This window comes from Miniopterus natalensis, chromosome 4, assembly GCF_054644295.1.
Source record: "Miniopterus natalensis isolate mMinNat1 chromosome 4, mMinNat1.hap1, whole genome shotgun sequence".
NCBI lineage: Eukaryota > Metazoa > Chordata > Mammalia > Chiroptera > Miniopteridae > Miniopterus > Miniopterus natalensis.
The window spans coordinates 9,073,529-9,087,176 of NC_142084.1; the positions used below are offsets into that span (position 1 = coordinate 9,073,529).

The 13,648-nt window shown below is 54.0% G+C and overlaps 1 protein-coding gene across 3 annotated transcripts; it reads left to right on the forward strand.

Moving 5' to 3' along the window:
* Positions 1-5,248: 5,248 nt before the first annotated feature.
* Positions 5,249-13,000, forward strand: PEX11G (peroxisomal biogenesis factor 11 gamma). 3 transcript variants are annotated; one of them, XM_087816268.1, is made up of 5 exons: positions 5,253-5,312; positions 6,581-6,769; positions 8,298-8,476; positions 10,972-11,034; positions 11,649-13,000. In XM_087816268.1, exons 1-5 carry the CDS (start codon positions 5,253-5,255, stop codon positions 11,881-11,883), a joined length of 726 nt encoding a protein of 241 aa, XP_087672394.1. In that variant the 3' UTR covers positions 11,884-13,000. The 3 variants fall into 3 exon arrangements, with proteins under 3 accessions (XP_087672395.1, XP_087672394.1, XP_087672396.1); XM_087816270.1 differs by lacking the exon at positions 5,253-5,312 and adding an exon at positions 5,347-5,558; XM_087816269.1 differs by lacking the exon at positions 6,581-6,769 and having other exon boundaries at positions 5,249-5,312.
* Positions 13,001-13,648: the final 648 nt, after the last annotated feature.

Genomic DNA, 13,648 nt, shown 5'->3' on the forward strand with positions numbered 1-13,648 from the left:
TTGACCTTCAGCTCCAGACTCTCAGCCTCCGTTTAGTTGACTGGGACTTTCTTGCCTTCCTCAGAGCAGATGTGTCTCGCCTACCATCCTCCCCGCTCCTTGGAGACCAAGCCCTAGGGTGCTAGCAGCATCCCTAGCTCAGGCTCACCTCTTGCAGGAAGCCCTCCCAGCTCACCTCAACCCACCACTGCTTGCTCATGTTGACCTCTTTAGAAAACATGCCATCAGGGTTTTAACGAAGTCAGTTTTTTAGTGTCTAAATTTGTTGTTTTTTTATCATTTTGCTACCTAAAATAGTTGAGAGTTAAGAAGGTGTCAAATGGTTTATGGAAGAACCTGACAATTGAAATGACTGGTCCGGTCACCTTGGAACAAGTAACTGGGCTCCTGTGAGCTTCAGCTTCCTCAGGGGAATGAAGAAGATAGGGTACCTACCTCGAGGGGTGGCCTGGGAGCTGAGGAATCTTAGAAAATGCACTTGGCACGGGGCTGACCCTCAGAAGACTCCTTCCGTCCTCAGTCTCCCAGAAGACCCTCACATGCTCCTTCCAAGGCTGCATTCAAGGGTGGCCCAGCCCTTCCCATTGTGACTCAAAGAGCTTCCCCAGACAGCATTGTCACAATGGTCCCCCAGCAACTCTGGGGGCAGCTGGGAGAAAAGTTGGGAGAAAGGCCAGAGGACCCTGCCTCCTGGGACCTCAGGGAGCCTGCCACCTGACTTGACTTCTTGAAGTCTCAGTTTTGTCATCTGGAAAATGGGGCTGGGAATGGAGACTATGGAAAGCAGCAGTGAGGATTTGATACAATAGGCTGCTGGTGTCTCATTACCATTTTCCCAAGTCTTCCTCCTCACCTGCTTCCTAAGTCTCCCCACGCAAGATGGGAAACCTCTCTGAGTCACTGCGCTGCTTACTGTCAGCCGAGGGCTCAAGACCTCCAAGGTGCCCTTAAAAATGCCAGTTCCCACCCCCTCCAGCCCCAAGACCATGAGGAACACACCCGTGGATGAACACATACAGGCTTATTACTCATTGCAGCCAGGAAGAGCACACTCCATGGGGAATTGTGGGCACCCCAGGAGGGTGTAAAGGGACTCACCAGATTTGGGGAGGTTTAAGGAAGTGGGGCTTTGCTCCGCACTGGAGGCTTTTACTGTTTGGAAATGTGACTTTCTTTTTTGAGATGATTTGACAAATAAAAATAATGTACACAGCCTGGCCCCGTGTGGCTCAGAGGTTGAGCACTGACCTGGGATCCAGGAGATCGGGGTTCGATTCCGAGTCAGGGCACATGCCGGGGTTGCAGGCTCGATCCCCAGTCGGGGCATGCAGGAGGCAGCCGATCAATGACTCTCATCATTGATGTTTCCCTCTCTCTCTCTCTCTCTCTCTCTTTCTCTCTCTGAAATCAACAAAGATCTTTTTCTTTTTTTTTTTAAATAAGGAAAGAAGACAAACATGAAATGAAGATATAAATCTATTCAACCTGTTTCAGTTCATGATACCCCCCAATCACCTACTGAATGGGTTCTTTTTTTTTTTTAAATTGAGATATAATTGACATACAACATTATGGAAGTATAAGGTTTACAACCTAGTGATCTGATACATTTATAGTGCATTATGATTGCCACTGCAGCTAACACCTCTATGGTGTCATGTAATTATAATTTCTTCTAGTTTGGGAACAAGATCTAGTCTCTGAACAAATTTGTTTATGATACAGTTTTGCTGCCTGTAACCCCTGTACTGAGCATTAGGTCTCCAGGACTGACTTACCAAGTGGGTCCCTTTTCACTAAATTTAAGTAAATTGTTGGTTTGTCCATCGAGTTAAGGTCCCATCGCCTGCTCCCCAGCACTGAGCCCCACCGAAAGGGCTTTGGCTCAGCCAGGCTGATACAAATATACAGTTCAGCCTAGTCCCGCTGCCTGCTGGGAAAAGTAGGACCCATGAGTTGGATCCTGGGTGCTGCAGGAAGCAAGGGGGCGAAGTAACTATAACTGAGGATCTTAATTTTTATCCAGCAGTCCGGGGAATGAAACACGAATAAAGCTGTGACAGTAAAGGAGCAGCAGTGCCTCAGATTAGCCGTGAGAAACAAATGTCTGTCTCTCTGGTCGCTGCTGGTGTTGGACAATGCTCTCTTTTTGCCTGTGCTCAGGCATGGTCATGAGTGGGCTTGTTTTTTGTTGTTCCACCATGGTCACTGAGTGGCCTTGTCCGATGACAGCATTCTGAGAAATTATTTGTGTCCGACAGGAGCTGGAGAACACCAGCTGTGACTGCCAGGCCAGCTCTTAGCAACATCAGGGTCAGCTGGGAACACCAGGCCAGCTCCTGTCTTTCTCAAAGGTCAAGCTCAGCCCTAACCCCATGGTGGAGGGTGCTGGGAGGGCTGGGCGGTGTCTGTGAGGTTCACTGCTGTACCCTTGGTGCCTAGAGCAGGGCCTGGCACACCGTGGGCTGCTACAAGGTGGTTGGGGCTGTTACAGTTGCTCATACAGGCTCTGCAGCTTGAGGTCCTGTTCCCTCTGCAGACCTAGAGCTCGGCTTAGATGTTTTTCTGGGAAGGAACAGGGTCCCCGGTTGGGGTGGGGGGGCACACAAACCCCTGCATCCTAGTCTTAACCAAGGAGGGCTGCGGTTGGCTGTGGGGATTAAAGAATCTCTCGGGATGTGGGGAAAGCAGGCCTGGGGGCAGCAGGGGCTTGGGATCCAGGTGAGAGAATGGGGGTTCCTTATGGAGGGGGCTGTGGGCTGGGAAGAGTTGGGTGGATTCAAGGGATATTTTGGTGACTGTTGGGACATGGGCGGAGTGTGCGAGGAGGGAAAGAGTAAGCATGATGTCCAGGTCTTCTGTGGCTGGGTGGCTGTGGGGCATCCCTGGAATGGGGACAAGGGAGATCAAGATGTTGGGGAGGGTGCTGTGGTCAGTCTGGGACTTGCTGCATGTGAGGGGACTTGGGAGATGCACAGGGGAAACGTCCAGGTGGCAGGTGGGAGCAGGAGACAGGTCAGGATTGGCAAGAGATGGGGGAGAGGCCAGTGAAGAGGTGGCTAGGCAAGTCATGGGAATGGACAAGGTCCCCCAGGACCGTATGGACACAGCATGAACAGAGTTTGGAAAGGCAGCTGAGCCCTGTAGGCAATGACACTTACTAAGAACTAGTTTTGTGCCAGGCTATGGGGATATAGCTGCGACCAAGACAGAAAAATCCCTGCCCTGGTGTAGTTCACATTCTGTTGAAGAGGGACAATTAACTAGACAACTAGATAAAGCAACAAAATATAGTCGCACTTCATAGTGTTACTGTAAGGAGGAAAAATGAGACAGCAGGAAATGTGGGTGGGAAGTGCCACAGTGTGAGGGGAGGTCCCGGGAGAAGATGATTCTGAACAGACAGGAGGGGGAGGGGAGGGAGGGAGCCCAGTGGGTATCTGGAGGGAGAGCCTTCCAGGCAGAGCGAACAGAAATGCAAAGGCCCTCAGGCAGGATGTGCTGCAACTTCAAGGAATGGCAACGGGGCAAGTGGTCGGGAAGGAGCGAGCGAAGCAGAGAGAGTAATAGGAGTTGAAATCAAGAGGAAATATTTTGCAAAAGGCAATCAGTCATTAGGAAAAGGCAGAAGAAGATTACGGGGAGATAATGCTTCACATCCTGTAGGATGACTATAATAATAACTTAAAAAAACCCAAAATAAATGTTTTGGCAAGAATGTGGAGAATTCTGTGCATCATTAGTGGGAATGTAAAATGGTACAGCCACTGTGGAAAGCAATCCTTTTACTTTTCCTCAAAAAGTCAAACGGGGTTACCATATGATCTAGCAATTCCACCCAAAGGTACTGAAAGCAGGGACTTGAACAAGTACATGCACACCCATGTTCACAACAGCGTGATTCACAGCAGCCAAAAAGTGGAAACAACCTCAGGGTCCTTCAGCTAATGAGCAGGTAAATGAAATGTGGTCCATCCACATGATGGAATATTCAGCCACGAAAGGCATGAAGTCCTGATACAGGCTCCACTGTGGATGAACCTCGAACACATTATGCTCAATGAAGGAAGCCGGACACAAATGGCCACATGTTGTATGATTCCATTTATATGAACTGCCCGGGACAGGCAAATCCAGGGGCTGGGGGAGGGGGGAATAAGTGACTGAGTGACAGTGTCTCCTTTCAGGGTGATGAAATGTTTTGAAATGAGAAAGAAGCGATGTTTGTACCACGCATGAATGTACTAAATGCCCCTGAATTGTACATTTTAAAATAGAGTCTTTTATCACAATTAAAACAAAAAAGTAAACAGGTCATGTTAATTTTTTGAAAAAAACTTATTTGCCTTGTTGACGAGACAACACCCGCATATTGCACACACTCGAAAGCTACTAAGCGGTGCCAAAGCGAAAACTTGGTCTCTCCCGCCGCCAGTCGCCCCCGGAGGGGCTCGCGTTCCCGAGCCTTGTCTGCTGCTCCAGAACGAGGCTGCGCGCTTCCTCGACGTCCCGAAAATGCCTCGTCTGTGACAGCAGCCGCGCGCGCTCGCTGGACACTCGCGGGAAGTGCAGAAAGGGCGCGACAAAAAATAACAGAGGAACCTCTCTCCTTGAACCCGAGCTCCCGGGTTGGTTGGTGATTCTGCTCGGGTAACTTTTTCGTGTGAGCTGGGGGCGGGCTGCATTTGAGGGTCGGTTCACTGAGAAGCGAAGCCGCCGTGGGGCCGTCACGTGCGGGCAGAGGCGGGCGGCGGCGGGCGCTTGGGCCGCCCCCCCCCAGTCCCGCGCCCCCCCCAGTCCCGCGCCCGGCCCGGGAGCGCGCGCGGGACGCCCCCCTGCACGCTCGGCGCGCGGCTGCAGGAGGCGAAGGCGCCGCCCAGCGCCCTGGCCGGTGTGGGTCATGGTGCCGGCGTGGGCTGGGGCTCCGAAGGGTCGCGGATTCGATCCGGTCAAGGGCATGTACCTGGGGTGCAGGTTCATCCCCGCCCGTCGGCGGGCCCGGGAGGCAGCCAATCAATGTCCCTCCCTCCCTCCCCCTCCCTCTCTCCCTCCCTCTCCCTCCCTTCCACTCTCTCTAAAAAGCAATGAGGGGAAAAAAAAATCTCGGGTGAGGATTAAAAAACATAAATAAAAAAGAAAGAATAATAACAAAGGGCCTTTTCTGGGACAAAGGACCCTTGCCGCGCCTGCGCCGCGCGTCCCCGCGAGGCCCCGCCCCGCGGCCGGCGCGGTGACGTCAGGGCGAGGTTGCCATGGCGGCGCTGGAGGGCCTGGCGAAGGCGCTCGAGTCCTACCGAGGCCGCGACCGCCTGGTGAGGCTGGGCCGGGCGCGGCCGGAGTGCCCGGGAGGCCCCGGAATTGAGCCAGACCTCAGGGACGGGGAAACTGAGGCGGAGAGGGGCGGGGTCGCCTAGGTCCTCCCATCGCGCGGGCCCGTCCGCGCCGGGCTCCAGGCGCCGAGGCGGCCGCGGCCTGCCCGGCGCGGCCGGGCGTTTACCGGGGCACCAGCCAGCCCCTAATGTTTGGGCTTCTGGGATCCGACCGGACCGCAGAAGCAGGTAACGGGGTCGTCCCAGTCAGTCTCACATGAGGACTTGGGACGCTGCGGGCCTCGGCCTGAGGCTGGACCAGAGCCCCCGCAGCTGGACATTTAGGTTCCCGCCGGCGCAGCCTGGCTGGACGTGCACCTGCCAGCGCAGTCCCCGTGTTTGGAGATTCAGGATGTGAGAAGGCCACCGCAGGTGGTCCCGGGGTCGTCCTGGAAAGTCTCACAGGGATTCAGGGTTTGGCAGGGCTTCCCCTCTGGCTGGCTGTTTACCTCCCGACCGATCCCCTCTGGTCAGGCACTTAGGTTATTCCAGCCAAGGGCCTGAAGGGAGACTCGGCCTGTCCTAACCAGTCTCTGACACTGGCATTGAGGCTGTATGCTCTGGTGCCCGGGCAGTTAGGTTCCAATCCAGGTATTCAGGTTTTAACACCCCCCCCCCAGTTGAATGTTTAAATAGCAGTGTTTTGCTGTTTCAATGGGGCTGAACAGGAATTATAAATAAAAATAGTATGTAAAACAATAGGATAGAAGGGTGGTGAAGCTGACCCAGTTCACGATGCCCTAAATCACCCACTGAGGGGGTTCTTCCTCGCTAAAATAATTTAAGCAAATTATCCTTTGTCCACTGTGCTGAGGCTGGATCATGTCCCCGCTTCCCAGCCCAGCCATGGGTGTCGGTCCAGCCCGGTAGATGCAAATACACATTTCTGCCTAGTCCTTTTGCCACCTGGGAAAAGGAGGACCCAGGAGGTGGGAAATGGGGTTTCCTTTTCTTGTCCCCATCACATCGGTCTCCAGGGGCTGTGCCCCTCGGTGACATGAGCCAGCACTTTGTTAGAGTCCCCACAGTGCCTTCTGGACAATGATGTTATGTTTTTACATTTGTCCTACACTTTTCTTTTTAAACTTTCAGCTTTTATTAAAATCTTGTTGATTTAAACTCTTCCGCCTGCTCATCCCACGGGGCCCACAGCCAAGTGATCCAGCTCAGTCCAGGAGCGGGGCCCGCTGACAGTTTCTGCTTTCCCACAGATCCGTACCCTTGGGTACTGCTGCCAACTGGTTGGCGGGGTCCTGGTGGAACAACGTCCCGCCAGGTCAGAAGTGGGGACACGCCTGCTGGCACTGTCCTCCCAACTCAGCCACTGTAGGACTATCCTTCGACTCTTCGATGACTTGGCCATGTTTATGTACACTAAGCAGTATGGCCTGGGGACAGAGGTAATGGGGTACAGGGCTGTAGTTTATTTTTTTCAAGTAGGTAACAAGGTCATTAAACTACAGCCCTGTACCTGTACTTTCTTTTTTGAGATAAAATGTTCTCATTTTAACATAAATTTAAAAAATAGCTAATACGTTCACACATTCCCAAAGACTTTTTCTTGATCATCCCAGCCCCCGTTTTCTTCCTCAGAGGCAGCCACTGTTGTCAGCAGCTTCTTGTTTCCTTCCTGAGATCTCCTGTATTCTCACAGGCAAATGCACATGTTTTATGTAAACAGTTGTGTGCCACTGACACTCTTTGGCCATTTGCTTTTTTCACTTAGCAGTACGACTTGGAGGATATTCCATATCAGTCCAAAGAGTTCCTCCCTTTTGTATGGCCGTGCATGTAGTACTGTGTTATTTAGCTTGGCAGTGATTTATTTAACCAATCCCCTGGTGATGGACATGTAGGTTATTTATCATATTTAGCTGGTTTAGTAGTACTACATTACTCCACATAAGTGCCAGTAGATCTGTGCTCCTTACCAGGGATATTTCCTCAGGGAATGGGCTGAGAAGTTGCCTTGTCTATTCCCTCTGCCCTCCCAGGGGTCCCCTCTCTGAGCCACTGGATGCCCAGATGCTCCCATTTCACCCCAGCGCCCATGCCCTGATCATCCCAAATATCAGATATTTCCCTGGACCTTCCTCCAGTTTTGACACCCATCTCCTATCCTCTTATTTGGTTAGGACATACTTCTTGTGCATCCCTGGGGCACCCCCTCTCCCAAACATCTCTGTGAAGACTCCCCTCAGTCCCATGCCAGGGGTGGGGGCCTCTGCGCCTCCTATATCCCTTGACCAGAACAAAAGCCCCTTTTGTTGGTCCTGTGTATATGTGTGTTGGTCTCCCCTGCCCCTTGAGTATCTCCTCCCCACACAGGTCTGGGGCCTTGCCTGATTGAAGGCCTTGAAGGGCATGGCCTCGAGGGGGTGGGGCCCAGGAATGCAGCCCTAGGGACCAGGTTCCTGCAATCTCAGCTGGCCCTTCCTGGGTGGGTGCAGGTGGTGTGGTTCAGAACTCAGGGTTGGAGGGCAGGGGCACAGTGCGGGACAGAGTTCTGCAGTTCCTTGGCCTGAGGCCTGTCCCTATATGAGATGGGGCAGGTGACAGCTTACCCTAAGCACCTTAGTTTGCCTGTTTGCCAGGATGGTGACTACCCCTCTCTGGTTTGGGAGAGGTGACCCAATTAATGCAGCCTGGTGTTACCACCCCACCCAGCTCTGCCTCATCAGGCTTCTCTGCAGGGCTGCCTGCCCTGCTTCCCTCTCAGGGTCCTGCACCAGAGAGCCTGGCCTAGAGACTCCTGGGCAGGACAGGAAGGCTCTGAGGCAGGGCATCCCAAGTTGTGGTACATATGAGTCATCTGGGAACTTACCAAAATTTAAGTTTTGTTTTGTTTTGTTTTTGGCATGGCCTGGGCTCCTAAGATGGGCAGTGGGTAAGTCCAACCCCAAACCCATCTCCCTCCTGGTCCTGCAGGAGGAGGACATCGTGGTCCGCTGTGTGTCTGTCCTGGGCAACCTGGCCGACCAGCTATACTACCCCTGCGAGCACATTGCCTGGGCTGCTGATACCAAGATCCTCCATGTGGACTCTGCCCGGTGGTGGACGCTGAGCACGGCCTTCTGGAGCCTCTCCCTGCTCCTGGGGATTGCCAAGTAAGCATTGTCGCTGCTCCCAGCTGGCTGGAGGGCAGCAGTGAGATATCTGGTCTGGTCGGCAGACAGGCCAGAGCTGTGCGGGTCTTTGTCGTTCCTGCTTTTCCTCCTCTTGTTGCCACCTCACTGTGTGCATCCCGTCACATCGCCGCAGACTTGGTGTTAAACAACACAAATTGATTACCTTACAGCTCTGGAGGTCAGAAGTCCAAAATGGGTGTCACTGGGCTGGAATCAAGGTGTTGGCAGGGCTGAGGTCCTGGAGGCTCAGGGGAAAATGTGTCCCCTGCCTTTTCCAGCTTCTAGAATTCCTTCCTGCATTCCTTAGCTCAGGGCCCCTTCCTCTCTACCTTTGAAGCACATTACTTTACTCCAGCCTCTGCTTCTGTTGTAGAGTCTCCTCTGACTCTGACCCTCTTGCCTCTCTTATGAGGTCCCTTGTGATGACATTGGGTCCACACGGATAATTTCCCATCTCAAGACTCTTACCTCAGTCCCCTCTGCAAAGTCCTTTTTGTCACATAAGGGAACACACTCATGGATCCTGGGGATTAGGTCATGGGCATCCTTGGGGGCTGTGATTGTGCCCACAGGGTTCAGGAAGAAGAAATAACTTTGTGGCCTGGACAAAAGTGGCCAGTGTGGCTGCCTTAATCTGGGTCCCTGAGTCCTGCTTGCATTGTCATCAGCAAGCATCCTCAGATAAAACAGCCAGGAATTTCCTGGCTGGCTCTGTGCTTCCAAAAATCGTAAGGTTTCTAGAACTTTAAAATAATGGTTTCTTCCCAAACATTTTCTTTTCTGCAAATTTGTTGAGTGGGTTTTTTCAGAGTCTCTTGCCCCAGAAAGCACAGGGTTCGGGTGAAGGGCCTCCCATGGCAGAATTTCATGCAGCAAAGGTCTCTTGGATCCCTGAAGGGGAGGCAGGTTGGGAGGAGGTAGGCAGTGTCCACTTCTGCTGTCACTTGTCCCTGGGCTAGCCACTGACATTCAATAGCTCTTGTTTTCCCCATTATAGATGCCCTAATTACACACTCATCATAGACAGTCTGGAAAATGAACAAACCCAAAGTGGAAGATTCAAATCACCCACAGTCCAGAGATCCCCACTGTTTATACTCTGATGACTCTCCTACCCTTTGACCTTACACTCTGCAGACACATTTTTACTTGCTTTGATCTCCTTGTTTCAGGACAGGGCTTTTTCTTGATGTGCGCTCTCCTCATGTTCATGGTCACCATGTCTGTTGACCTTCCCGTGTGGCTGGGGACTCTGACAGGAGTCTGGGCCAGGCTCTGGATACTCCTGAGGCTGCAGCTCCCAGGGGGCCATGTGACCTCTGGTGCCAAGAGATCTACCATTCCTGTTTTAGGGGCAGCCTTGATTCCATTTATTTTTAAAAACAGACTTTACATTTTAAAGCAGTTTTAGGTTCACAGCAAAATTGAGCTGAAAGTAGAGTGTTCTCGTTTCCCCTGGCCCCACACACGCACGGCATCTTCCCACTGTCAACATGGCATGAGAGTGGGACACTGGTTACAATCGATGAACCTACAGTGACCTGTCATTATCATCCCAAGTCCATGGTCTACATTAGAGGTCACTCTGCTGCACATTCCATGAGTTTGGTTAAATATATAACATGACTTATATCCAGCATTACAGTGTCACACAGAGTAGTTTCACAGCCCTGAAAACCCCCTGTGCTCTGCCTGGTTCCATTCATTTTTAGAGCATGTTGTTTTTCCACATTTTTTCTGTATTTGGTGTTAGCAAGAGTATGGGGTTGGGGAATGTGTGCACTTGTCATCACCAGGTATCATTAAGACCCTCAGGATGCCGGAGAGTCACCCAGAAGGTTGTTGGAATGCAGATGCTGGGGCGAGGTGCCTGGAGGTTCTGATTCCACTGGTCTGGGGACCCAGGACCCAGGACTTGGTGTTTTGCTTTAGTCCCCCAGGTGGCTGTGATGCAGGCCCACTTACCTCACTGAAGATGCTGCCCTGTGTCTCTGGGGACATGTCACTTGGGTAGGCACACAGTGGCTGGGGGAGATGTAACAGGACCTGGACCTCCCAGTCATGAAGTCTGGCTGGGGTCAGCCCTCCAACAGCGGGACTCAGCATACTCACCCTCCCACCCCCCAGTCCAGGGTGCAGGGTACAGGGGCCAGGGGGCCAGTTTGCATGGGTACCCTTAGGGCCCGAGAGTCCTGAGGGAGCACTAGAGGCTGCCAACCTGCTGCTGGCTGCTTCCTCAGCCTGCAGATGCCAGCCCTCGGAGCCCAGGAAGTTGTCAGACTCACCTCACACAGGATGGTTGGAGCCACTTACTGCAGAGCTCGGCAGCCATTATGGTTAATCTGTGGCCGAAGTGGCAGGAGGCAGGTGGCAGAGCCTCCCCTAGGGCCAGCATTGGGGATCGAACCCCTGCACCCCTACCCTGCTTCTCTTGCCCCTCAGGTGGTGGCCTCCCATTCTCTCTGGTGTTGCAGGTCCCTATGGATGGTCCTGAAGCTGAGACAGCGGCTCAGGAGCCCTGCAGCAGCCTTCACCAGGTATTTTGTCCAGGAGAGTCTGATTTTTCCTCCCACAGGCCCTGGGGGGGGGGTTCCCCAGCCCCCTGGGGGTGCTCTGAGTTGCCAGCAGTTATTAGCCCTGTCCCTGCACAAGGCCCGTGTTGGGGTGTGGTGGCTGGGTCACTGAGCCTCACAACCGCCTCCAGGTGGATGGCAGGACTCCCACACACAGAAAATGAGTCTTGCCTGAGGCCCATAGGCAGGGAGCAGAGCGCTAGGACTCCAGGGCTAAGCCTTCACAGCCCTGCCCCCAGTGAGGGCTTGATAGGAGATGGGGTCAGTTTCCTGAGGACCATGGTCAGTGTCACTGTTTTATCCTGGGAAAGTACTGTGCCTGGCACAGGCCTAGAACCTACCCAATGGCTAGTCCCCACTCCACCCCCCTGACTGATTCCAGGGGATCAGAAGGACTGAGATGTGGATTTGAGACTTTTCACAGGTCTGTGCTCTGTTTAAGTTGTGGGCTCCCTCTGGGGGGTGACAGGGACTCCTCCTTGCTCACAAATGGGGTCTGTGATCACTCCTTTCCCTTCCCTCGGGTGAGCATGGGCACACCTGTGCCTCCCCTGAACGACTCCTCTTTGGTCCCACAGCCAGCTGTCTCGGAGCAAGTGGAGGGCCATGGAGACCCAGATCCAGTCAGAACTCCTGACTCTCCTGAGCAACCTGGCTGACCTGGCCAACGCTGTACACTGGCTGCCCCCCGGTTTCCTGTGGGCAGGCCGCTTCCCGCCGTGGCTGGTGGGTCTCCTGGGCACCATCTCCTCCCTCCTCAGTGTGTACCAGGCAGCCCGGGCCAGTAGCTGGGCTGACACGGCCACCTCCTGACATGGCCCCAGGGTGCGTGGACACAGCCGGAACCCTGCTGAAGAGCCCCTTCCCACAGAGCAGAAATCACCCAGGCAGGGGTCTCTGACCGAGCAAATCAAAGCCAGGTGTGGGGAACTGCAACCCAGAGAACACAAGCAGTGACCTGAGGCACAAGACCGAAGTGGATGTAGGGCAGGAATGAGGTCCCCCAGGTGCTGGGGGTCTGGGCCTTTCCACCCAGGCCCCACCTCTTGGAGGAGGTGACTCTCAGGGCCAAAGCAGAGGACTCAGGGACTCCCATGCAGAGGAAAAGGCCTCAGCCTCATTTCTGGCATCCTATATTCAGATAAAGACAAGCAGGCGGCCAGGCTGGTAAGCACCAAATGGGCCTTAGGAAAGCTGAAGTGAGAATCTGCGGTGCTGGTGCCCCGGCGAGTCCTTTTGCCTAAATTCATCAGCTCCTTGCCCCTCCCATCTGCAGGTCCACTCACTTCCACGCCCTCTCCCCCTGGTGGGGGCGCCCCTGTGCCTTACTTTAGGGAGGGCATGAGGTGCTGCCTCTGGATGTGGCAGCCCCTGTGCCTGGTGGTTTCTTATGGAACCGAGCTGCAGCGGGAAACCACACCTCCCAAGTCGCCTTCTGGAACATCTTTGGCCTGTGGTCCTCGGGGGCAGCAGGCTATGCTGGCTGCCAAGGAGGGCAGTTCCCTCTCCCAGTCCTGGCACCTGCCACCCAACCTGCCTCCTGCCAAGCCACACCCACACTGCATCCTGTTCTTCTGGTCACTGCAAGGTGCTTGTCGTAGCCAAAGTAGCTGGCACTCAGCTATAGCTTGGACCGGGGCCGCTATCCATTCAGGGCAAGTCTGAGCATTTTGTAGGTTCCTGGCTGGGGCCGAGCACTGCAGGCTGGAGTCTGAAGATGTCATGGCTGTCTCCCCTCATGGAGATGGTGGCAGGATGGGTGTTTGTTTTCAGAGGCCGTGTGTGTGGCATTGGTAGATGCTGGCCAGCCTGTCGATCTTGATGTGTCTGAACTTGGACCCTGCACCCTAGTCCCAGTGGGAAAGGGAATCAGGTGCTACCTATGTCCCCCAAGTGCCTGGAAGATTCAACAAGACCTGTATTTACAGTCCCCGAAGCCTCAAGTGATTTCAACCAGATTCTCCTCTTACAGGGAAGATAAGTGGCTGGGAACAGCTGGGATGGAGGGCTGCTTGGGGTAACGGATGCAGAAGAAACCCCACCCTGCCCCTGGCTCAGTCTCCCCTTCCCTATTGCAAAGGGGGGGCATGCTGGCAGGGAACCAGTGAGACTAGGGTGGGGTCAAAGCAGCCCTTGAGTGTATACCTGTAAGTGCAGCATGTCCATGGGGAAGCCATGTGAACACCTGGGTGTGACACATCAGGTCACACGTACCCCACGAGGCTAGCATCCCGTGGACCCGCGCAGAGCCAGGTCCCAGGGCTCTGGCTGCACCTCCCAAGCAGTCAGGGCTAGCCAGGTGTCAGTGTTGGAGCCCCAGCTGTCCAGGCTCAGGCACACTGCTGGGCAGTTGAGATGACCCTGCCTACAGTGTGACCACACTGCCTGCCCACTGTCCTTCTTGGGCCAGCAGCTTAGCCTCTTCGGGCCGGGGCAAAGCAAAGCAGTTCCTTGCTGTGTGTGTGGGGAGTATGGGGGGGGGGGGGCATGGCTGGTCCTAGGAGCATGTCTATAGCGAACTTGGCTTAGGGAGCAGGGGGCTGACACCCCAGGGCAACAGGGACAGGCCTAGACAGGA